The sequence below is a fragment of the Malus domestica genome, chromosome 17 (assembly GCF_042453785.1).
Source record: "Malus domestica chromosome 17, GDT2T_hap1".
Taxonomy (NCBI): domain Eukaryota; kingdom Viridiplantae; phylum Streptophyta; class Magnoliopsida; order Rosales; family Rosaceae; genus Malus; species Malus domestica.
The window spans coordinates 28,077,337-28,103,955 of NC_091677.1; the positions used below are offsets into that span (position 1 = coordinate 28,077,337).

The following is a 26,619-nucleotide window of genomic DNA, read 5'->3' on the forward strand; positions in this document are numbered from 1 at the left end:
CGAGAATTTCGAAGTTTCAGCTACCCTACTATTACCCACAAGGGTAAAGGAACATCACCACTGTTTGACAACTGGAAAATCCCTATGTGTGTCGACCTCCGTGTTCTGTGGCAAGACAGGCTGGCAAGAACGTCCAACCTTTACTCACATTCGAGAAAAGACTCCCAACATAATTACTTTCTCAAAAACCGAAGCGGCACCGCTTTCCAAATCTCGAGAGCCAGATCCCCGACGGGATTGCTTGTTCGAAAATCGAAGAGGCACAGCTCTCAGAACTTCGAGAGCCAGATTTCCTTAGATAAAGCTTGTCTGTAATCTTCACACGCAACATTAGCTTTCCAGATACCACATACCATTTTTTCAAAGTGCTCTGACAAAGTTAAAACACGTGAAGCTGGCAGCTCCCACTACATTGCTGTGACCAAGAAGGGTAAAGGAATAACATTACTACTTGTTATTGGGAAATCCCTATATACATCGACCTCCCTCCTCAACGGACAGGCAAACCTGCAAAAATGCTCAACCCTTTCTCGCATTCGAGAATGCACCCTCAACATAACCTCTCGAAATACTCAGCTTTATTTCCCCCCGATAATACCTCAGCAAATAAGCCACACCAAGAACAAGAGTATCTCATATCATCAGGGTCGAAAGCAAGAGTATCCCATATCATGCTTTCTCCCTGTCCTTGTCTTCGTCCTTGTCCACACCTGCAGGACAAAGAGAAAGAGAGCAGTCAGTCAGAACCTGAAATCAAACCTCCAATCTGGAACTGACTGCCTGAGACCTTTGCCTGGTTGCTTACTTAGCATTGCTCTCGAGAACTCATCCTCAACTGCTGTCAAGGTCATGAATTCCACCGGCACATACCTCATGACAGTTGATCAGATATTGGCTCTTTACACTGAAGCTGCCAAGCGTGGATGAGTCACTATGAAGGAATGTTCTAAATGACCATTTAAATGCAAAGGTTGCACACCACTTCTGCCATGCAAAAGATTGAAGCAGAAGGTTCAACGGTGAGCTGAAACAGATCACTACAGCACGACACCTTTCCATACCACATTCATTATTCCGTCAACAACAAAAGTATCTCATATCATCAAGGTCGAACGTACTCTAGATTTGATGGACTTGTTTTGACCCTCAAATTCTTGAGTCGGCCTTATACTCTGAAGGGAACCAGAAAACCCTCCAGCACAGTTCAAGAATAAGCATGTGGAAAATTACTTCTTCAAAAGCAAAAGTATCTCATATCATCTCTTCTCCATTTGCTTCTCCTTATCCTGGCAGCTGAATGAGAGACAAGGAGAAAGAGAACAATCAACCGGAAGCCGAAGTCGAACCTCCGATCCTGGGTTGCTTGCTTGGAAGTTTGACTGCTTACCTTATCTGTCACCTCTTTCGGCAGATCTCCTAGCTCGGCGACTTGGGGGACTCCTACTATAGGGTTTGTATCGCACTTGACCAAGCCCGAAACTACAAGTAAGCTTCAAGTGAAATTGATACATTACCTTGTGCATCTTCATCGGTTAAAGATACCACCCATGGATGGAGGAAAAGTACTTCCAGAGAAGATGCCACATCTATATATGAGACAGATAAGGCACGTGAAAATGATACCACACTTCAGTACTTAGAAGTTTCGTGATTACTCAATGGCTTGGATCTTGCAAGTCCCCAACCGAGGAGCTTCTCTCACTCGGGAACTTAGGGGAGCACTGTTTGTACCATACTTGACCAATCCCGAAACTACTGAGCACCGGTCAACGTTATACCGTCAAGGACCCAGAAGAGCTTCCCTTCAACCAGGAGGCCAATCACAATGCGAAACGTGTCGACATCAGAAGCCAATCACAGCTCGACACGTGTCAACATCAGAAGCCAATCACAACACGACACGTGTCAATGTTAGAACAAAACTAGAAACTCTCTTCTATAAATAGGGATCATTCTCCCACAATAATCTCTAATGTCATTTTGTACTAAACTATTCACTAGAACTCACAAAATGAGAGCTTGAACCTATGTATTTGTGTAAACCCTTCACAATTAATGAGAACTCCTCTACTCCATGGACGTAGCAAATCTGGGTGAACCACGTACATCTTGTGTTTGCTTCGCTGTCCCTATTCATTTATGTACTTATCTTCACTAGTGATCGAAGCAACCAAGCGAAGGTCACAAACCTGACACTTTCTGTTGTACCAAAGTCCTCGCTGATTTTGTGCATCAACATCAAGTATTATGTATAACGTACGTTGCACTAATAGAGGGCCTTATGATGTCATAATCTAATGAATCATGCCGATCATAATCCCATTAGGAATCCTTTTGCCTTTATTCTTAATTGAGCTCATAAAGAGTAATGTTCTACTTATCATATTTGTACCACTTCTCTAATAAATGTAAAGTCCACTAATACAAGCGGATCCCACCTCTATTACAGGGATAGTACAAATATGGAAATCCAGCTTTCCTATTATCAATAAACTTTAGTAGCGCATGAGATAATCGTTTAATATTTGTAATAATCCTAACTTGATTTCCAAGCATTACCAATTTGATTTAGAGAGTATACAATAGGCAACTATATTTCAATATTCTCCCACTTGTTCGAACTAGTCAATTTGATTTTACATTCATTAAAATATATGAGCTCGTTTGAAAGTGTTTTTAAAAAGCTGACAACATTTTTGGGGAAAATATTTTTGATACCAAATGCAAGTGAATCTTAAAAAAAAACATTTGAAGTGCTTCCTACAATTACAACTCAAGTACTTCAAATTAGAGTTCAATCATATCAACATAAAACATAAACCAACATGGTTTTTCCAACATGTTCCATCAAATTAGGAAAGGGATCATCTCTAGATCCCTTCCACCAAATCCTCATCATCGAACAATTCGGGCCCTTGAAATTTAATTTAACGGTTAAAGTTATTATAACTTTTAAAGTAAATCCCTGATTGTAACTGTTGGATCAAATTTCAATAGCCCGATTTAGTTGATAGAGAGGATTTAGTGGAAGGGATCCAGAGATGATCCCTTTCCATCAAATAAAGAACAAATCAAGTACTTCAAAACCAAAAAAAAAAAATAATAATAATAATAATCATTATCAAATTAGAGTTCAATTATTTTAGGGAAAATAAATATGTAATCCAATTTTGAAAAGAAGGAAACAAAATAAAAGAGAAAGCTCCATAACATCTGGTTAGTTTTGATGATTCTGTAAATAGCTAGAAATTCTAGCATTTCAAAACGAGTAACAAGCCTTCAAATCTCAGTGCCTTCCTCAACCTAATCTCTCTAGCAACCACCATGAGTACTTGTTCATTCTGCTCCACATCGATAGCAGAACTGGTATTGGCACCTGCAAATACAATATACAGAAAATAAAACTCCCACCAAGTAAACTCCTAAAATAATTAGACCTTAAATTAACCACAATTAGATAATGTATTTCAATGTCATCAGCCAAAACTAATTAGCTGTTTAACCCATTAAACTTATTCCATTACTAAACCCATTCCATCATCTACAACCTCTTATGCCATTAGATAAACTTGTGGAGATGCCTAAGATTTTTAAAACTATCAATGCAAGGCATCCATTTCCGATGTAGAGTACTACAACATTAACATGCCTCCTCATATGTGGAAACACTCAAACCAAACATATGGACGCATATAGATGCAAGTTTCTAAAAAATGAAAAAAAAAAAACTATAACCAAACCGTTATTATACTGCACCCAAATTTTTAAAAGTAGTTTTTTATTTTTTTTTCTTTTTGAAAACTAAAAACTTAAAGTGGGGGTAAGTCTTCAATGGTCTAGACTATTTGGTAGTTTATTTTTATGTTTAAATTGGCATGTAAGAAAAAATAGTATTTCCTAAATTCAATGGTGACCATTCATTTCTCATACTACTGAGTAGTATTGACCATTCAAGAAAATTTGCTTAAAGTAAGTACCAAAAACTTTTCAGTTTCCAGAAAAAGTAAAAAACACTAACCCTAGCCACTATCTGGAGAGAAAAAAACTGAAAGAAAAATCCATGACCGTTGCCGACTTTGCCCGTTGTCTTGGTGCCATCAGCAATCCCTCTTGGTCTCTTATTTTTCTTTTTATGTTTCTTATATATTCAAATGATCTTTATTTATTTGTTGTGATCGCCGAAGAGTTTTCGTGGTAGTAGTCACTCTGTTGTTCGTGGAGAGCCTGTTTGACGTCTATGGCTTACAGATAAAACACAAATCTTTGAGCGGTGGTTATTGTTCAGAGTTAAGATTGGTTTTGTTTTTCTTTTGGTTTGTGTGCATGGCAAATGATTATGATAAGGAAGCTCGACGTTTGCTAGAGATGACTCATAGTAGTGCTTCTTTGCTGACGATTGCAAAATCATCAAAGGGTAATGCAGTCTTGTCCTCGTGATGTTGTTATGGTGGTCTTACGACTTTCAAGGTTTAATATTTGTGAGTGTTATCTTTCTTGTAAGTTAGATGTGATTCCTTCATGGTAGTTGAGGAATTGTATTATACTCATAATGAGTTTGTAATTGTGAAATTATGTTATATTTCTTTTGACCCGTGTGACCTCTTAGTTTTTTTTTGGCATGCCTATCATGTGTACCCTCTCGACGATTTCTCGATAAATTCTTACTACCTCCAAATAAGTATTTTGTGTATTGGCCATGTGTTTTTGCTGGGCTACTTTTGCATTTGTTATTTCACTTGTCTCTTATTCCATGTTTGTCTCTTAAATTAACCACAATTAGATAGATAAAGTATTTCAATGTCATCAGTCAAAACTAATTAGCTGTTTAACCCATTAAACTTATTCCATTACTAAACCCATTCCATCATCTACAATCTCTTATTCCATTAGATAAACTTGTTCCATTTCCGATGTAGAGTACTACAACATTAACATGCCTCCTCATATGCGGAAACACTCAAACCAAACATATGGACGAATATCGACACAAGTTTCGAAAAAATGAAACAAAAAAACTAAAACCAAACCATTATCATACGGCGCCCAAATTTTAAAAAGTAGTTTTCAATTTTTTTTTTTTTGTTTTTTGTAAACTAAAAACTTAATGTGGGGGTAAGTCTTCAATAGTTTAGACTATTTGGTAGTTTAATTTTATGTTTAAATTGGCACGTAAGGAAAAATAGTATTTCCTCAATTCAATGGTGATCATTCATTTCTCATACTACTGAGTAGTATGGACCATTCAAGAAAAATTGCTTAAAGTAATTACCAAAATCTTTTCAGTTTCCAGAAAAAAAGTAAAAAACAAAAACCCTAGCCACTATCTAAAAAAACTGAAAGAAAATATCCATGACCGTTGCCGACTTTGCCCGTTGTCTTGGTGCCATCAGCAATACCTCTTGGTCTCTTATTATTCCTTTCATGTTTCTTATACATTCAAATGATCTTTATATATTGATTGTGGTCGCCGAAGAGTTTTCGTGGTAGTAGTCACTCTCTTGTTCATTGAGGAGAGCGTGTATGACGTCTATGGCTTACAGATAAAACACAAATCTTTGAGCGGTGGTTATTGTTCAGAGTTAAGATTGGTTTTTGTTTTTCTTTTGGTTTGTGTGCATGGCAAAAGATTATTATGATGAGGAAACTCGACGTTTGCTAGAGGCGACTCATAGTAGTGCTTCTTTGCTGACGATTGCAAAATCATCAAAGGGTAATGCAGTCATGTCCTCGTGATGTTGTTATGGTGGTCTTACGACTTTCAAGGTTTAATTCTTGTGAGTGTTATCTTTTTTGTAAGTTAGATGTGATTCCTTCGTGGTAGTTGAGGAATTGTATTGTACTCATAATGAGTTTGTAATTGTGAAATTATGTTATATTTCTTTTGACGCGTGTGACCTCTTAGTTTTTTTTTTGGCATGCCTATCATGTGTACCCTCTCGATGATTTCTTGATAAATTCTTACTACCTCCAAAAAAGTATTTTGTGTATTGGCCATGTGTTTCTGCTGGGCTACTTTTGCATTTGTTATTTCACTTGTCTCTTATTCCATGTTTGTTTCTGGATCCTGATGTTTTTTTTGTCATGGTTTCAAGTTCTTAATGTATTTTATTTCGTTTATTGGTCATGGTTTCTGGTCCTTATTGAAGGACTTTTGGTCTGAATGATTGGATTTGCAAGTCTTACAATTTCCAATAATACGCTTACGGAAGGAGAAATTTTTGTGTATCTACCTTGAACATATGCTGACGTGGAGTTTCAATAACCACCTATTTAACACGTACTATTTTCATATTAAAAACACACAACTCTTACAAAAAATAATTATTAAAAAGGAGAAAAACTTGGCTCCCCAAGGATTGAGGAGTTTCTTAAAATATTTAGCGACTTATTTACAGAATATCGTGCTTATGATCAAAACCATTCATATTATGTCAAGATCATCTCTATAAAAAAATCAATTAAAACTAATTGAAGGTAGGAGATTTCTTGTTGTACACTTACATGCTTCTATGAATAAATGAGTGATCCCAACAATATGCGGGACAAACCCTGGGCATATGACGAATCATCAAATGATCAAAGATGTATCCACAAGACAACTGTGGTGTCTCAAAGTCAATGGACTACGTTGCATTATCCCAACTAACAAGTTATCATGTGACATGAGTATAAGAACTTTTGTTTGATCGTGTTCAGTGAACTCACTTTCTACTGAGCACCTACATACTATCATTGATGTCTTTAACATCAATGACTTGAAACTAGCCACTCTCTTAAAAGAGAAGTCATAGTATGTTCTAATCTTACCGTCAATGCTCAATTGACAATCATATGATCAGGAACATTTAAAAAATGTTTATAAGAAGGAAAGGTCTCTTAAATTTAATTTCTTTAGATTACATTCTCTCTATTACATTTTTTTTGGGACTAGTTGTTTAGGCGTATAACATTTTATAAGACGGCCTTAAACAATAAATTTTTCCTTGTATTAAACTAAATTTGTTTAGTTTATAAAATATTCGTAAGTATCATCTTATGATTGAATTTTCACTACTACAAAAGGGGCTTATTGTGTCGGTGGTTGGTGTCGCTTTTATAAAACATAGTGGCGCTTAAGACATTACGTGTGACAACCCGTCCCAAATTTTACGATTTTATAAATCTTAAAAGATGAATTCACGAGAATACCCTAGAGGCGAGGGTATTGATTGTCGTTGATCACTAATTCATGACGCGTATGAACTATTACCTTACCGTATTTCAAAAGTACTTGGCGGTGCAAATGCGTAGACGCATGCAAAAATTGAATTCGGAACTATGACAGGGGTTTTACGGAACTATAAATTTGAAAGTACGTTGGTAAGGGTTGTTATTTATTATTCTATTCATTTCTTATAGTTATTTTTATTTTTATTATTTAAGGTGGTTAGAAAAATTAAGAGGGAGGAGAGGAAAAAAAAAAGGAGATGAAAATGAGGAAGGCTACCTGATGGCAGCGAAGGAGAGGGAGAGAAAGAAGATGGGGGATGCCCAATCAGGAAAGAAGGAGGGTGAGAGTGACGAATGGGAGAGAAGAACCAGGAGGGAAAAGAGGGAGGTGTGGAGCACCCAACCCATCTGACTCGTACACCTACAACAAAACCGATTTCGACCCAGTTCTAATTCGGCTGGATTCCACCACTTTTTCCAATGAAAGTCACCCATTCTTCACCTGGAAATCATCCCTTAACCTCCCATCTTCCATTTCCACCCAAATTTGGAAGGGATTTGGGTGTAAATCATTGAATAAACCAAGAGGATGCCGTGAGACCCTTGCTCGAGATCCATCAATTGTGAAACCATCTCCTTTAATTACCACCATTAGAACACTCCTTTAGAACCCATGAACAAAGCCCAGACAGTGGTGGAGGCGTCGGAGCAAGTTTGGAGGTCTAATCGAGCACACCTAAGTATAGGGTTTCTGACGGGTTTTAATGAAATTGAAGCTCTTCCCGGTCTAATTGGCCTTGGTTACAGGTATGAAAGTTGATCCACTCATTGAGACCTAAAATTCTGTAAATTTTGGTAATTTTTGGAAATAGTTGGATTTTCCGGTGAGTCAGGGCGGTCGACCACCACCCACGACGGCGCGTGGCCAGGGGGCCGTTGATGTTATTCTTAGGCTAATTAGATGCCTTGTATTCAGTTTTGGTAATTGTATGACATAGGTTGATTGTTGGAATCTAAATTCTCTACGTTACGTTAATAGGTCATTGTATAAATCGACGATCCGACCGTTGGATCATCACCAAACTTTAATACATTATAGTACGTAATATTTGAGGACCATAGGAACTTATGGATTAGGAATCTAATATACGGATCTTCCCGAATTGGATTTTTAAGTTCATAAAATAAAAGGTTAACCGGCACTTGGTTTTGGCAATTGGCGATGATCCAATCGTTGGATTGTAATGAGACTTTAGGATGTTGTTCTAGAAGTATAATGTGAATCTTTGTAAGCAACAGATCGGAAATCCGTGATGTAGATCTTCCGAATTGAATTACGTAGGGGTGTGTTTTATGTAAATTATTTAATTTATCGGTATGAACTCTGAGATATGATTTGATAATTGGTCATAGGCAATGATGGTTTGTGATGTCACGATATGCGTTCTAGGGAGTCGTAGCGCAAACCTCAAGTAAGTGGATCTTTTCCTTTCTATTGTGTGTGTGTGTGGCTATACATATATAATTGGTAATTCCACAAACGGTTATAAAGTGATTATTGCATATAATTACTGTGAATGCTTTGAAGTACTAATGTGAACTACGATTGACTTGATCCCTGTTTAGGGTACGTGGGCAGTCTAACGAGACGTTAGATGTAGCCATACAATAAATGAGATTAAATAATCGAAACAAAAGCCTTGTTTGGGGAATTGAGCAATGAGAAGGAATTTGGGGAAAATGTGAGATTTAACCTTATGATTTTAGTGGTTAAATGTTGGTCATAAATCAATGTGTGAGGAATTGAGAGATTGAAGTAAAGAATCGTAAGTAATGATAATTAATTAAACTAATATTTAGTTGGATTTGTTCCCGATAATTATTCCCAAAATAAATAGCTCGAGAGTCGGGCGTTACAGCTTATGCATTTTTATGCCATATTATATATATGTATATAATTGAAAATGCTATAACATGGTTGAGTATTAGATTGCATCATGGTTTATCTATATGTATTTTACCTGCACATAATTATTGTGAACGCTTTGAAGTGCAAAGGTGAATGCAGGATACCCAGGTAAGTTCAGGTGAGTTTATGGTATTACTTGAAACGATCGAGTTATGGCATGACTATATTTATGCTTTAGGCAACTCCGACCTTGTCGTACAGGATGCAATGATAGGCAACTCCGACACTGTTGTATAGGTTGCTCGTGAGTTGTACATGTTATAATAGATGCAGTTAGAGCTCATAAACCTACACCCCGATGTTAGTGCTCCCGCTCGTGGCCAAGGCATAGTCTTTCACGTGATGTTCACCTCCCGCACCTTACGCTTACCTTATATCCAAGGTAGGTGCACAGTCCTGTCGTACAGACCAGTACAGGTGGTTCTGACTTGTAAGTGACCTGCGATTATTTACACAGTCTTCACGTGATCGTACCACTTAAGCGTACTTATTTACACCCAGTCCTGTCGTACAGACTACTAGAGATGGTTCTAACTCGTGTGCAAGGATATGTGATGAGCTATGGGTTTAGTCGTACATGCCACAAGAGGTGGATCCGGTTAACATAGTACTTGGATATTAATTGATGAGATATGGATAAGTCGTACTGGTCACTATAGGTGACTCCGATTTATATGCTAGCATTGATTGATGAGATATGGATAAGTTGTACAGGTCACTATAGGTGACTCCGACTTATGTACTAGCTTTGATTGATGAGATATGGTTACAGTCGTACATGTCACTATAGGTGACTCCGACTTATATGCTAGCATTGATTGATGAGATATGGATAAGTCGTACATGTCACTACATGTGACTTCGACTTATGTACTAGCTTTTATTGATGAGATATGGTTACATTCATACAGGTCACCACAGGTAACTCCAACTGGCGTGCTAGTATGGATTATTAAGCACATGATTATTTATATTACTAATGAGATGTTGTGTCATGGTGTACTTCTGGATTTACTGTTAGTATACTTTTGATTTCATAATTATACATAGTATGATTTTCTGGAAACTATATAGGTTTTACGGCGAGGGGTTACTACCATTGATAATTGAAATGCTTTTGAAAATCTTTGTGTTGCTGACTCACGCTTTCTATTTTTGCACCCCTCCAGGTTCTAGTAGCAAAGTTTACTGACACTCCCCAGTTCAAGTGGCTCCTTATGATGGTATAATTATTATCTTACCTCACTGTACTTTTTTTATGCTTTGTATCACGCGTGAAATGGGTCGAAAACCGTTCACCACGCACTCGTGTATATAGGCACTTTTAGGTTTAAATTTATTTATATTTTACACATTATCACACTTTATGGCTTCGTCACATTCCAGGTGTCGGCCAGCACAGCTTGATTCGGAGTTCTAGTGGACATTCCGAGTCAGGGTGTGTCATTACGACACTTACTTTACATGGTGTCAGAATTTCTATAGCTTATAACCGACATAAACTATTAATGTTGCTTATAACTGACATAGATTTTAATATTTTTTAATAGTGGTATCGCATTAAAAAAAACTGTGTCGCTTTTAACCGACATAATGTCAGCGTCGGTTAAAAGAAAACTGGTGTCGCTTTTTTCCGACACTAATGATAGTTTTTAAATATTTTCTAAGCTAGTGTCAATTGTAGCCGACATAAGTTTTAATTTTTATTAAATATTTTGAAACCCGGTGTCGCTTGTAATCGACATAAAGTTACCGTCGGTTAAAAGAAGACAGGTGTCGCTTATACCCGACACTAGAGAAAGTTTTTAAATATTTTCAAAGCCTGTGTCGTTGTAGTCGACATAGATTTTAATTTTTTTTTAAATATTTTGAAACTCGATGCAGTTGTAGGCGACAGATTGGTGGCCTATATATACCCTCAAGAATAAGCCTGGCAAACGGGTCATGTCTGTCGTGTTCGTGTTGTTTTCGTGTAACACTTGTTATCTTAACGGGTCATATCGTGTCACACCCGTTATCTTACGGTCCTTAACAGGTCGAGTCACTTTACCCGACCCGTTATGACCCGTTAAAAAAAAAAAAATTCTTAAATTTGCACATACCACACATTGCCACATAAATATTACTTCAGAACGTTAAAACATATTTGTTATTTAAGTACTACATCTACACTTGAAAATAAGAGTCTAATAAACAAACATCCATACACTACTAGTCTATTACAAAATATTAAATGTGAAAGGATACGCAAAATGAAAGAGTTTTTGTTTTAAAGGTTGTGAAGCCTTTCTCAAAAGTTTAAACCTTGCCAATGGAACTCAAAGCTTGCATGTTATTCCTTTTACAAAATCCTCAATTTTCATCGATCATCAGAATATAAGATTTTGTGGTATCCACTTGTGTAAATATTTTAAATTGACGATCAAATTAGTTCATTGTATTCATATAGGATCAAGGAGTGTAGATGTAAAAAAATCATCAAAATCGGAGTTAAAATAGCCGTTAGATCGTGATTTTTTGTTTATAACCGTCGAAAAGTTTTGTCCCGTGACTTGATCTTTGAATGTTTGTTTTTTGCAATTTTTGGTGTATGCGATCTTGAAGTATATACAAATATGTTTGACGGTTGGATCGTTGAAACTAGTTTCGTAGAATGCATATTCCATCAAAACAATAGATTCATTAACTTTTAAGAGTTTATTCATGCTTTCATTAAGTATAACCTCCAGTATAAATATTTTAAATTGAAGATTGAGTTCATTCATTGTATTCATATAGGGTCAAGGAGTGTAGGTGTTAAAAATCATCAAAATCAGAGTTAAAATAACCGTTAAATCGTGATTTTTCGCTGATAACCGTCGAAAAGTTTTGTGTCGTTACTTGATTTTTGAATGCTTGTTTTTTGCGATTTTTGGCGTATGCAATCTCGAAGCATATACAAACAATTTTGATGGTTGGATTGTTGAAATTAGTTTCGTAGAATGCATATCCCATCAAAACAATAGATTCACTAACACTTAAGAGTTTATTCATACTTTCATTAACTATGACATAAGATTTTGTGGTATCCACTTGTGTAAATATTTTAAATTGACGATCAAATTAGTTCATTGTATTCATATAGGATTAAAGAGTGTAGCTGTAAAAAAATCATCAAAATCGGAGTGAAAATAACCGTTAAATCGTGATTTTTTCGTTTACAATCATCGAAAAGTTTTGTGCCGTTACTTGATCTCTGAATGTTTGTTTTTTTGTGATTTTTTGCGTATGCGATCCCGAAGCATATACAAAAAAGTTTGACGGTTGGATCGTTAAATTAGTGTCGTAGGATGCGTATCCCATCAAAATGATAGATTCACTAACACTAGTTTATTTATACTTTCATTAAGTATAACATAAGATTTTGTGGTATCCACTAGTGTCAATATTTTAAATTGAAGATTTAATTCATTCATTGTATTCATATAGTATCAAAGAGTGTAGCTATAAAAAATAATTAAAATCGAAGTTAAAATAACCGTTAAATCATGATTTTTCATTTTATAACCGTTGAAAAGTTTTGTCCCGTTACTTTATCTCTGAATGTTTGTTTCTTGCAATTTTTGGCATATGCAATCTCGAAGTATATACATACATGTTTGACGGTTGGATCGTTGAAACTAGTTTCGTAGAATGCGTATCCCATAGAGTTTATTCATACTTTCATTAAGTATAACATAAGATTTTGTGGTATCCACTAGTGTAAATATTTTAAAATTGAAGATCGAGTTCATTCATTATATTCATATAGGGTCATTGTATTCATATTGATGATTATGCCATACCTCATTTGGATGATCGGATATGTCACGCCCCAAATCCGGGGTCGGTAAAAAAAAAAAACCCCGCACCCAGCGCGCGAGTAAAAGTAAAATAAATAAAAGGAAATTGACACGGGTTGGAAAATAAACTCTTCTTATTTAAAATAACTCAATAATTCTTTACAAGGCTAAAATAAAGAAATACAAAATTCTATCCTCACACTTAATCCGATCTCATCCCGTCTACCCTCTTAGATTGTTTAGTTCGTGAACCTGCATAACAATAGAGGGGTGAGCTTTAATAGCTCGGTAGGGACATAACCTTATTACAGTAAATTGACAATATTAAATTAAGTGTCATGAAATCATATAGCCAAATATCAAATCATTATTGATAATAATGCATGAATGCAATTGAACCTTTTCGGCTACCCCCGTTACTTTATATAATAAAGCACGCGGACCTGCATGTCCCATACCATGCATTTTACCCCTGCAAAGGTGGTTCAAATGTTCTATTATACAAATTAACCCCCCGTAACTCAATCATCCCAATTTCCCCTTTTGTTAGTCATCTTGCCAAAACCCTTCGTCTCCAATCCCGAATTACCCTCAAAGAAACTATGCACTGTGGGCTCGCCTGAGACTTGGTACCTACTAAGAGTTTGGCTCAACTACACAAAAGATCATTTTCAATTACCCTCATTTCCAGAATTCCTTCCTTAGTACCGAAATTCCAACCACTTCTCACACATCATGAATGATGCATAAATAATGTCATTTCATCTTTCACATGTCTAATAGTATATTCTCAACGAATAGCATTTCAACAACAATTCAATAATCAATAAAAAGTAAACACCCAAAAGCAGTATTTATATCCAATTAGCAAACCAGATCACATTAATCAACCAACAAGATCAATAATAATACTATAATGCTTCACCAAATTTAATAAAGCCAATCTCTGTAAAGGTCTGCCGTATTTCCCCTACCTGGACTCCAAAGCATTGCACCAACTCTCTATTACAAGAGTGCACCACTATTGTGATCAATTCCTATTTCACAAGTACAAGCAAATCACTAAAATGCATAACAAATGTAACCCTAGTTAGACTACTTGGTATTACTAATCTAACACCACTTGATTCAAAAGTCATTTTGGTCGATATGAAATAACGCAACTGCAATAGAAGACGTTTGAATGTAAAAGGATTTAGGAAATAAGCAATATATATATATAGCTCACTGTATAATACAAGTTCCTCAAAACACTTTGGCTTATATAATTGCATAAAAGCTTTGTCATATTATACATATATACATATATATTTTCCTGATATGTATCAGTATGAACTATTTTACAAAATAATACTCCAACCGAGTTGGAATTGTAAAAGTCGTTTTATAAGGGTATTACAAATAGACCAACACTTTAAATCAAAACAGGCTTTGCATTATCCAGTACTATATAGTGAACAAACTGATCATACCATACTTGAAACCAAAAGGCTGTAGTTGTAAAAATAGGTATACGTTATATAGAATAGTTTTGCATCAAATAGGCAGCATTATATAAAACCCTTGCATATAAAACTTGTTTTGCAGTTTCTGCCTAAAAGCAACCATGAAAGACAACGATTTACTACATAAAATAGCTAAGCAAAGAACAAAGAGAGCTGCGAATCATTACCTTGCTGCAGGCTGACATCCCAAGCGGGAAGATAAATACGAATAATTCAGCACCCTTCTCTCTGATTCTATTTGATTTCTTAATCCTTTCCTTCTATTTGTCTTCTCGTCTCTCCTCTCTTTCTCTCTCAACATATATATATACAAACACAACCACATGAGCTGCAAAGCATGCATTGCATGCTAGCTTGTGTTCGAAAACAATGGAGTTGATCTCCTATTTATAGGTTACTAAACGGAAACTACAAAGCCCCTTATTGGTTGAAGTTGGCGGCTAACCACAGCTGTTAAGCTAGCTGTAGGCACTGAGGAGAAAGAAGATGGCAACTAATTCAGGTGAGTACACGTGGTCTTAAGTCATAGACCGCAAGAAGAGATGGCAATCTCATTCAAAATATTTGTGTTGGCTTCTAAGTGGCCAGGTGGGTCAGTCAAAACAAACTAATTATATATACATACATATAAATGCATACGTACATGTACATATAAATACATACATATAAATACATACGTATATGTACATATGTATACACATTAAATATGGGATCTTACAGGATACTTGACAATGAAAATTTTTCCATACAAGGGTTGGCGTGGAAGAGACTCATTTTCATGAATCATTACCGTATGTGATGATATTAATTAGACTAAATATATTAATTATTTTATGTATTAATTAGACTATGTTTCAATTCGTATGTGATGATATTTTATCATAAAATTATATTTTTTTTTATTATGTATTTTATTTATTAAAATTTTAAAATATTATGTGAGATAACATTAAAAAAAAAGCACTGGTTAATTTTTTTTCCTTAGGTTAAACATTTTTTTTTTCAAAATAGTTTTCTGTCTCTTTTATCCGACGCCATTGGTCGGATTATTTGAAATACTTAGGCGGGAATTTTCCCGCTTGTATCTCTTAATTTGACGCCATGTGAGTAGTGTCGGTTAAAAGCGACGTAAAGTGACTTGGGAAGAGAAATTCAATCAGTCACTTGGGAAGAGGACCGTCAGTTCGCAGTCAATGTGTCAGATGTGCTATCGTTTTTAACCGACGTTGAATCCATTTAAACCGACACTGCGTATATTTCAATAAAGTGTGTCAGAATCTAGTGTTGGTTATAATCAACACCAATTTTCATTAAACCGACGCCGCCTGAACTTCAATAAAGTTTGTCAGGCTTCATTTAATTCGACATGTATATCAGTAAAGTCTGTCAGAAGCTGGTGTCGGTTTTAATCGACGCTAAGCTTAATTTATTTCGATGTCATGCAATCAATGTCGGTTTTAACCAACGCCAACTCAGTATCCATATTTATACCCCTTCTTCCCCATTTCATCTGTGCCTTCATTTCTGTCTTTCTCCTTCTCCATCCCCATTTTATCCGTGCTCCTTCTTCCCCGTGTGTCCTTTTCTTCCTCCGTTTCAGTTTGTCTCCTTCTCCTTCCAGAAACTTATGCTATGGATCAACATTTTGAAGATCAACATTCTGAGGAACTCCAATTCGAAGAGGAAGAGTTAGAGGGTGGTTCATTTTTAAATTATTATGATTATTAATTTCTGCTTCTGCTTTGTAGTTTAACTGGTATTATGCTTAAATTGAAAATTTATTTTTTGTTTCTTGGGTTTTAACTATTTTTTTCTGTATTTGTAAGGATCAACTCAACGGAGACGCGGACCCTCAATTCCTACTTGGAAAGAACAGCCTTGTTCATTTGATTCATCTGGAGAATGCATTAGTGATCATTCTAGTGCGTTTTCTAGACATGTAGCGGCAGAGGTTACAGATTACAGAAATATTTCAATGGTGAGAGATTGGCGTTTGATCAAGGAAGAAGACAAGGAAGTGTTCAGGAATAAAATAAAGGTATAATTTTTTTTTTTACTTGAAGATTGTAGAATAAGTCAATGATTATAATAATAATAATTAATTAGCTTGGATTTTTTTGATGAATTTAGGATTATGTTATTTTTCAAGAAGAAGATATAGTAAAAATGCTAATGATCCGCCACATGACGCTTAAGATTGCGGAGCATGCACATAAAGAGTATAGAAATAAATTAAAAAAAAATGTATTATATTGATAAACCAGTCAAGTTTGTTATGGCGGATGGGTTTTTGTATGTTATGTGTGACATAAAATGTTGGTTATGGTAGATAATTGTTATTAATTTTTATTAATGTTTGCTTTGGCCTAAAATATGTCGAGAATTATTTTTTATATAAATTTTATTATTATTAATAATTAATTTAATTTTTTTTATTATTAAAATATTTGGTGTCGCTTATGGACGACAGCACAAGAAATATTTCATGTATCAAGATGTTAGGTAATGTCGGTTCGAACCGACAGTAGGTTTGATTAATTTATTATTTTAACTGTTGATGTCGGTTATGATCGACAGTAGGTTGGGTATTTTAATTCTTTAATTGTTGCTTGATGTCGCTTAGAACAGCCATCATGTCAGAACTTAACATTGCTTCTAACAGAATTAATGTTGGATGTCGCTTTTAAGCAACGCTGTTGTTCTTTTTTATTTTATATTACTTTGCTTCTTGGCGACGGATTAAAGGGACTAACCGACGTCAATACCCTTTTGGTGACGGTAGCAATGGTGTTGCTTCACCTATCTGACATTGCACGACTTTATGTCGGATTTTATGATAGTAATCGGGTTTATTGTCGGTTTTTACACAGCCAGTGATAACCTCTTTTGTAGTAGTGTTTAGGGCATACTTCCAACAAATATGCTACGAAGAGAATTGCTCTAAATTCTAAAACTCCTTGTTGCCGAAAGCATACATTTTCTGAGCGCCGAAGCTTGTGCATGAAGAGGAGATGCAACATGGAGACCTTTCCCACTTTACAGGAGTAATAAAATAGTAGGTTTAGGAGATAAACTAGGAAAAATAACATGTTGAAAATCTTGCAGCCTGTTCAAAGTACGCAACGAAATGACTTCTGGAGGCTCAACCTTATTCTCCCACAAGAAGTTTCTTGCACCCCATAGATGTTGGAAGTTTTGAGACTCTTGTCCCACATTGGGGAAAACAAGATTCCCAATGGTCTTTATATAGATTTAATGCTTTAGTCTAGTAATTACAACATGGGCCATTTGGAAATGGATTAAAGGCTTGGGCCTTATGGTTGTGTGGATTAGGCTTGTATAATATAGCCTAAATACAATTAATATTAATTAATCAAGACAAGGGCCTTGGGATTAATTAATATTAAAATTAATCTGATTCATTAATTTTAATTTTCGGATTAAGTTTTTAATTAATTTATTAATTAAAAACGTTTTGATTAAAAGACACAGCTCTTAGAAAGAGTTGTGTACCTTCAAATACACTGAACATGTATCAGTGTATTTGAAAGGTTGTGAAACAACCTATATATCTACAATCACAGTTTTCAAATGGATCATCATTTCTTGTTCCTTTCTTCTGTACGAATTTCTAGAGAGTAAACACACAAAAAGCAAATTCGCTAGAGTTCTAGAATCCAGTGCGGATTGTAGAATTAGGTAGTTGAATCCTGGTCAAGCAGACGTCGTAAAACCACAAACACAAGAGTGGGACGAAAATAATCTTCGAAGGACATAGCTTTTACATTAACCTCTACCTTCTGTAATCAAGTTAGTAACATTAATTTCTGTATTCATTTCATTCTGCACAGCAAGTATATATTGATTAATAAAATAGTAGAATTTCTGTTATTTTGTTTATTTCTGAATTGTTCTCCAACAATAGAGTCTGTAAAACCATCATAACCATAGAGTTTCTCCGTTGGCAGTTGTTCCACTGTAAAATAAACCACTAAAAAAGGAGGTAGCTAGGCCAAAAAGGATAAGATCTCTACACATGAAGGGGGTAAAAGGTAATAAACTTGGAAAACAAGAGAAGTGATAAAATCGTTGGTTTGTGATTTTCTTCCGCATATCAACCAGAAAAAACAAAACAAAAAACAAAAAAAGATCCTTCAGTTGTAATTAGCTTCAAAGACGGCATTAATCAATTTTTAAGTTCATAAATCAAACTGATCACTAATAAATGTATCAATTTTAGAAACCATTTGTAATGAAAATTAATCTTCACAATTAATGTTCTATTTTCACAATAAAAAAATGTGGTTTGGAAAACTTTGATATAAATGGTATAAATCTAACCGTACAAAGCAAATTCATTTAAGTATTCAACCACAGCAAATGATACTGTAGAATTTTAATAGAATTCCAAGCCTGGTATTTTCTTAAATCTTGAGTTGTGAAAATCACTTTCCGACCAAGAAGCTCTGTGAGACGATCGTCTCCTAAATCATGACGTTGTAGTAGTAGTAGGTAAAGGGCAGTATGGTCTTCGCAGACACCAATTCCTTTGTCAGCCAGTGGTTGGTGTAAAGCCTTTGCCTTTAGAAAATGTCCTGACCCACCGCCACCATCCAAACCCACTTTCACCAACCAAACCCCATGCACTCATCCCTTCCGATTCCAGTCACCTATCACCACCAACCCCGAATGTCTCTTATCAAATTTCCAATCTTTCACAATCACGGTTTCACCCCCGAACAATTCCATAATCCCATTTCCCTCCCCCCCACCAACCACACCTCCAGTTGTATAAGAATAACCCCTACTGACCTCCCCTCTTCCCTCAAGCACCAATTCAGCTCAAAATAAACCAACAATTTTGGTGTCTTTTTTCTCATTGGATAATCCCATTTTTCCAAGAGATGGCTATAGAAACTATCCCAAACGACATCGTTTACCGGTCCAAACTCCCCGACATCCCCATCCCAAAACACCTCCCTCTCCACTCCTACTGCCTCCACAACAAAAACCACTCGAGCTCTAAGCCCTGTATCATCGACGGCGCCACCGGAGACATATACACCTTCGCCGATGTGGAACTTAACGCACGCAGAGTAGCTTCAGGGCTCAACAAGCTTGGAATCCAACAAGGCGACGTCATCATGCTCTTGCTCCCCAACTCCCCAGCGTTCGCCTTTGCCTTCCTCGGAGCCTCCTTTCGCGGCGCTATGACAACCGCGGCGAACCCTTTCTTCACACCCGCCGAGATCTTAAAACAGGCCAAGGCCTCAAAAGCTAAACTCATCATCACCTTAGCGTGCTACTACGACAAGGTCAAGGACTTATCGTCATCAAGTGACGATGTTCACGACATTAAGCTAATGTGCGTCGACTCTCCGCCTGATCCGAGCTGTTTGCATTTCTCCGAGCTTCTTCAAGCTGATGAAAAGGACATGCCGGAGGTTGACATCAGCCCAGACGACGTCGTCGCTCTACCCTACTCGTCCGGGACGACAGGCTTGCCTAAGGGGGTGATGCTAACGCACAAGGGTCTTGTGACAAGCGTTGCTCAGCAGGTGGACGGGGAAAATCCCAACTTGTATTATAGCACCGACGACGTCATCTTATGCGTGCTGCCACTTTTTCATATTTATTCTTTGAACTCGGTATTGCTTTGTGGACTTAGAGCAGGAGCTGCCATTTTGATGATGAACAAGTTTGAGATTGTTTCTCTGTTGGGCTTGATCGACAAGTACAAGGTTAGTATTGCACCGATCGTGCCGCCGATCGTTTTGGCCATCGCCAAGTTTCCCGATCTTGATAAGTACGATTTGTCGTCGATTCGAGTGCTTAAGTGTGGAGGGGCACCCCTTGGGAAGGAGCTTGAGGATACTGTGAGAGCCAAGTTTCCCAATGTCACACTTGGTCAGGTACGTACGCAATTAATACTTTCTCTATTCGTATATGTTTTTTTTTTCTCAGTGTCGTATCGTGTATACTTATGCTTCAAACAACTACATTTTACAATTCTAATAAAAGGTGCGTTTTTAAAAGTCTTTAGTACTAAATGTGATATCTGATACATGTAAATGCGTTTTCTTAACATTTATGGTACACATAAATGCATTTTTGTAACATTTAGCATACACTTAAATGCGTTTTCATAACAATTTTAGTAAAACAATCGAAGTAAAAAAAATAAAATACAAGTAGATAATCCAAATCATGATCTAGGATTAATGTATCGTAATTTTCTCTTGGTTCACTTTCTTTCTTTATACTAACTAATTTTTGCAACATATTAAATATGTTTGCAAATATAAGAAGTTGATAAATTGGTTGATGCGTTGCACATTTGTGAGTGGTTAGCATAGATTAATGTCCTGCCAAGTTGCCAACCATAATGTATTTGGCTGGGCATAAGGGACTTCATTTCATCCTCATGTTTTGCTTCTAAATCTTGTTACCTACAAGCTTCTTAAAACTACAAAATAAGTATAGTGATATTCATCTTTGTTTATAAATAACAGAGTTTAGGTTCGAATCTCTTGAATGAATTCAAAACTACTTTATTCCTCTAACTTTTAATGTAAATATATCTTGTTAGCTCCAAACCATTCAATATTTCCAAATCAGAGACTGAAAAAATAATCATAGGAAAGATAAGGTATCTTGCCCACAATCTAAAAATATTGATTATTTAAATGTTTAGTTGACAGGCAACCAAAAATGGGGAAACAAAGAATTTAATGTAATTTATAATCATATCTTATAACACACGATACGATTTTGATGGTCACCCGTTAATATAGGAATTACAAGAAAAAACATGACGTGAGGATGATTTAATTGATTAATGGGTTAACCTAACACTAATAATTCCAAACAATATCGTACTGTTACAAGATGAAAACGAAAGATGTATCATTCACATGGGACAAGTTTTTTGGCATATTTCTTTTTTTTTTAATTACCAAAAAAATATTTTTTTTCCCTTCTTTTGTTGAGATATAGAACATTATTTAATTAACAGAAATTTTTATCACACTTTTCAAAAAAATTATTATTATTTTTTCTACGAGCAATATTCTACATTTACACACACACAGGAAAAAAGACAATTTGAATTCGGGACGCAGTTAATTATAGGGAAAGGTTCTAACTACCAAGACAATTCACTACTTGTACAGAAACTTATTATTATATATGTAATATATTCCAATTAATTTATTTACATAAAAACAACTAGCTGGCTTATGTTCCGTATTTTAATACTTCTCCTTATTATTTGAAGCTTCTGAGTAAAAATTATTTGACTAATTAATTAAATGGGAGAGATGGTATATAATATAAGCAATTTGTTCATGTATTGTCAACGGATGACTTTAGAATGTGACAGAGACATTTCTATATGTAGCCTATTTGGTTTGATTTTTAGGCTTCTCATGTAGATATATATATCATATTAAGCATGTTTAGACTTTAATTAACTAGTTTAATCATCATTTGCAGGGATATGGAATGACAGAGGCAGGGCCAGTATTGACCATGTCATTGGCATTTGCCAAGCAACCCTTCGAGGTCAAACCAGGTGGATGTGGCACCGTCGTCCGAAATGCAGAGCTCAAGATCGTTGATCCTGAATCTGGTGCTTCTTTGCCACGCAACCAGCCTGGAGAGATTTGCATTAGAGGTGACCAGATCATGAAAGGTAATATATATTAAGTTCTACCTCTCATCTTATTTATATAATTGCGTATAACATTAATTAATTATAAGAAATGCAGTCAATATAGATTGATTTTCTTATTTTTCAAATAGAGTGAGACTCAGACACCTCTTTTGTAGACAAAAACGATTTCTTTAGTACATGTGGGAACCACACATGCGTAATCACTTGAACATAAATCATCATGGTCATTTCTCATCCATGCTACGTCAATGTTTGTAATTTTTCTTTTATATATGATCCGTATTGCTGAGTGATCCAAAAAATTAATTGTTATATTTTGTGAGTGGGAATCTAATAGATATTGTAAACAATTAATCTTGCGTAATCACATACCGCTGAATAATAAGACGTGGCATTGTAGTCGACATCTAGTACGTAATCGTTGAAATACATTACTGAGTGGGCCTCACAAAAATTTGTGCCAAAATATGTGTCAAAAATGTGTGTTCCCGGATTCTAACTGTATATATAATTATTATTACTATTATTTTTATTTTTACTATTACTATTATTTTTATTTTTACTATTACTATTATTTTTATTATTATTTTTATTACTATTATTATTAATAAAAAGATTGTTATAGTTGTACGTACCAATTAAATTTGATTTTTCATGCCGAAATTATCAGGTTATCTTAATGATCCGGAGTCGACAAGGACAACCATAGACAAGGAAGGTTGGCTACACACCGGTGATATAGGCTTCATTGATGATGATGATGAGCTCTTCATTGTTGATCGGTTGAAGGAACTGATCAAATACAAAGGGTTCCAAGTGGCCCCTGCTGAACTTGAAGCCTTGCTCATCACCCATCCTAGTGTTTCTGATGCTGCTGTTGTCCCGTAAGTCATTAACCCAAACAATCATGTTTATATTGTGAGAATAAAATATATATGATCGGGTTTCGTTCAAACTCCTACGGATTTAATTTTAGGGTCACCGGCTCTGCTTTAGCGTTCCGTTTAGCTCGGAGCCAAAAGTATGAGATGCCGACTCATGTGGTATCAGGGCTGCATGGGGAGAGAGATTAGACTACCATCAATGTGTTGGAATATCTGCAATATTCAAAATATATATGACCTACCCATACAATAATTTTATAATTATTTTGGCATGATACCATTTGGTTATCTACTAAACCTTCATGTGCAATTTATGTGACTTCAGAATGAAGGATGAGGCAGCTGGAGAGGTTCCGGTTGCATTTGTAGTAAGGTCAAATAATTCTCAGCTCACTGAGGACGAAGTCAAGCAATTTATCTCTAAACAGGTAAAGTCTTTTACTACTTTTAATATTCCTTTAAATCTTGCAAACTGTTATTTTTAACTATTTACTGGACACACACTTTCTGGTTAGCAGCATATATCCTATTTCCCCCACCCCACCTACAAGCATATTCCAGGTCCACATGAGGTTGGTAAAAAACAGATCAATGTTTGATAAAATAAAAAATAAAAAAAACACATCAATGTTTACAAGTTTTTATTTATAATTTACTAGATTCGTAATACATATTATGTTTTACCAAAATAATACATGTCACTCATCGAGCCACTAGACCAAGAAAATTCCGATTGTATTTTCTGTCGCATTTGGTGTCTCACGAGCTCTAAAGTGTATATGTGCTACTTATCTGAGAATAACTCATTAAAGTGGGAAATGCGTGTGATCATCGATGGTTTGATTCTATGAATATATGCAGAGTGGTTAGGGCATCTAAGGTCCTTGTGAATTATGAAAAACTCCAAAACTATATAAAACAAACATACATCACATTGCCAATAGGGCTAATAGCAACGAAAATGTCAAACATAACAGTCTCTGCCTAACTGGTTGCATGGCATCATCCAGATCTAAATTGTGAGATGCTTAGGGTTTCATGTCACATCAAATCTATAAATGACCACCTAAAAAAGGATTATATTATTGGTCCTCAATCAAAACCGACCCCATACAAGAAAATTATTGCTCCAAAATTAACTTTGGTAGGTTTCAGTAAAAGCTTGACGTGTTTTTGTAACATGAGCACCATCTGTTCATGATTTTGTATTTTTGAACGTTGAAAATTCTAAAATATCTGATATTTCAAAGCACTGTAGAGAATTGTGTGTTAATTGAATTTTGTTATGGCAGGTTGTCTAATTGATCTGCCAGTGCCACTGACCTTTTTGTGTATTGTACGCAGGTTGTATTTTATAAAAGAATAAATCGAGTATTTTTCATCGAAGCCATTCCGAAGTCACCGTCGGGCAAAATCTTGCGGAAGGACTTGAGAGCAAAGCTTGCTGCTGGGTTTCCAAACTGAGTGATGCCCTGCCATTTTGAAGGAAGGGCATGCATGTTCCTACCATAAAAGGCTTGGTTGCAGTCATTAATATGGAATGTTCTCCATAATTATTGTGAATAAGAATACAAGTCTATGAACTTTATCTTAATTTTAAAGTTTGATTGCCAGATTGTAATTTTTTTTTTTTTTTTTTTTGAGAAAGTATGATATTCATGTACGATAGTCATTATAAAAACATAATCTTACATGAAGATAGGTTGCAAAATTATTGTAGCGTCATTAAGATCTTGTTGGGAATTTCAACCTAGTTGAAGATAACGACAATTCCACTCACCAACAATTACGTAGTTTGGGTATTTTTTAATACATACGATATTATCTACACTAAGGAATGATGAAGTGGGTGAAACCTCACAACGGAATAGCCTTACAAATTCGTCGTTGACAGAAATCGAACTTAATACCTCTCATTACAAGTGAATGAGAATACCATTTGTCTGTAGTATTAAATAGCATAGTTCGGATATCTCTTTTAACAGTAAATATAAAAATACAACGGGAGACTATTTGATTGAACCATAACATTTCGTGAATAACCATTTTTTGGCAAAGCATTAATAAAGGCATGTGAGGGATTTAAAAATTGGAGTTTTAACGAAAAGTTCGCGGTACTGTTCACTTTAACGAAAAACCACATTTTTACACTAAAAAGTCAAACTTGATACTATTCACTTTACTCTTTATTTTGTCCTTATCGTTAAAACTCAAAGTTTTCAAACCCTTTTCATTAATTTTCATTTTAAAAATTCCTTCTTGGAATGAGTCTCTTTTATGTCTTTATAATGCGTTTATAGTGCATTTGTAATATCTCCTATCCAACATGATGTGTTAATACTTTACTAACTTGACATCAATCTTTTGGTACTTATAAAGCCTTCATCCAAACATACCCTTATATACCACATTATTGCATTAAGGGTAAATTACATAGTAGCCCCTCAGGTTTTAGGTCTATTACAATCGCATACAACAACTTCAAAACATTTCACTTTCATACCTCAACTACTATTTTATTTCAATATAGTACCTCCGTTACATTTTCCATCCATTAATCCGTTAAATGCTGACGTGGCTGCCAAATGTCTACCACGTGGCAAATAAAATAATTTTTTAATTTTTTTTTTAAACTTGAATTTTCTCAAAAAAAAAAAAAAAAAAAAAAGAAACCTATATCCCTCATCCCTCACCCACCCCCCAGAAACCTAAAAAAAAATTGAAAGAGAAGAAGAAGAAGAAGAAGAAGAAGAAGAAGAAGAAGAAGAAGAAGAAGAAGAAGAAGAAGAAGAAGAGAGAAGAAGAAGAAGAGCCTAGAACCCTTCCCTCCCCCCCGCCCCGCCGCGACCCGCGACCCACCTCCCTTCCTTCCTCGGGCTACCTTCCTGCGACCACACACCCCCCCCCGCGCCGCGCAGCGCCGCCAGAAGAAGAAGAAGAAGAACAAGAGAAGAAGAAGACCCTTCCCTTCCCCCGCCCCGCCGTGACCCGCGACCCACCTCCCTTCCTCCCCTAGGCTACCTTCTTGTGACCACACCCCCCCCATCGCGCCGCCAGATCCCTTCCTCCCCCTGGCGACCAACCCCTACCCCTCGCGCGCGCGCGCGCCAAGATCTCGTGATTTTCAATGTGGGTGAGTTTTGAAAATACTTTAAGTTTAAGATGATTTTTGGACTGGTTTTATAGTAGATCCACCTAATCTCGGGTGCAATTTTTTGGGGTGGGTGATGGGGGATTTTGGGAGGGGTGATGGGGGATGGGAGAAAGGGGTGGCTAGGGTGGGACGGACTGGGGCTTTTTTTTTCTTTTTTTTCTCCCCTCTTCTTCTTCTTCTTCTTGCAGGTTTCTGGGGAGGTCACTGGGGGAGGGGTGAGGGATATAGGTATCCCTTCTTTTTTTTCCCTTCTTCTTTTTCTTCGGCTTTTTTTTCTTTTTTTTCTCCCTTCTTCTTCTTCTTCTTCTTCTTCTTCTTTTTGCAGGTTTTTTGGGAGGTCTCTGAGGGGGGTGAGGGATATGGGTATCCCTTTTTTTTCCCTTCTTCTTCTTCGCTGGGGGG

General features: G+C 36.0%; 1 protein-coding gene and 1 long non-coding RNA gene across 2 annotated transcripts; one reads left to right on the forward strand and one right to left on the reverse strand.

Moving 5' to 3' along the window:
* Positions 1 to 13,113: 13,113 nt before the first annotated feature.
* LOC139193543 (uncharacterized) lies at positions 13,114 to 14,845 on the reverse strand. Its single transcript, XR_011577747.1, has 3 exons — positions 14,672 to 14,845; positions 13,974 to 14,036; positions 13,114 to 13,251 (listed from the first exon to the last, which is right to left on the reverse strand). It is a non-coding gene; the product is annotated as an uncharacterized lncRNA (long non-coding RNA).
* A 4,360-nt stretch (positions 14,846 to 19,205) lies between these two features.
* On the forward strand, positions 19,206 to 24,774 carry LOC103427406 (4-coumarate--CoA ligase 1). Its single transcript, XM_008365460.4, has 5 exons — positions 19,206 to 20,416; positions 21,999 to 22,197; positions 22,850 to 23,063; positions 23,389 to 23,491; positions 24,408 to 24,774. Exons 1-5 carry the CDS (start codon positions 19,409 to 19,411, stop codon positions 24,525 to 24,527), a joined length of 1,644 nt encoding a protein of 547 aa, XP_008363682.2. The 5' UTR covers positions 19,206 to 19,408; the 3' UTR covers positions 24,528 to 24,774.
* The last annotated feature ends 1,845 nt before the right edge of the window (positions 24,775 to 26,619 follow it).

Excerpts from the sequence above, each read along its gene's own strand:
- LOC103427406 (XM_008365460.4), top strand. The coding sequence starts at position 19,409 with ATGGCTATAGAAACTATCCCAAACGACATCGTTTACCGGTCCAAACTC. Across the intron at positions 20,417-21,998 it reads CCAATGTCACACTTGGTCAG|GGATATGGAATGACAGAGGC; the intron begins GTACGTACGCAA and ends CATCATTTGCAG. Across the intron at positions 22,198-22,849 it reads AGGTGACCAGATCATGAAAG|GTTATCTTAATGATCCGGAG; the intron begins GTAATATATATT and ends CGAAATTATCAG.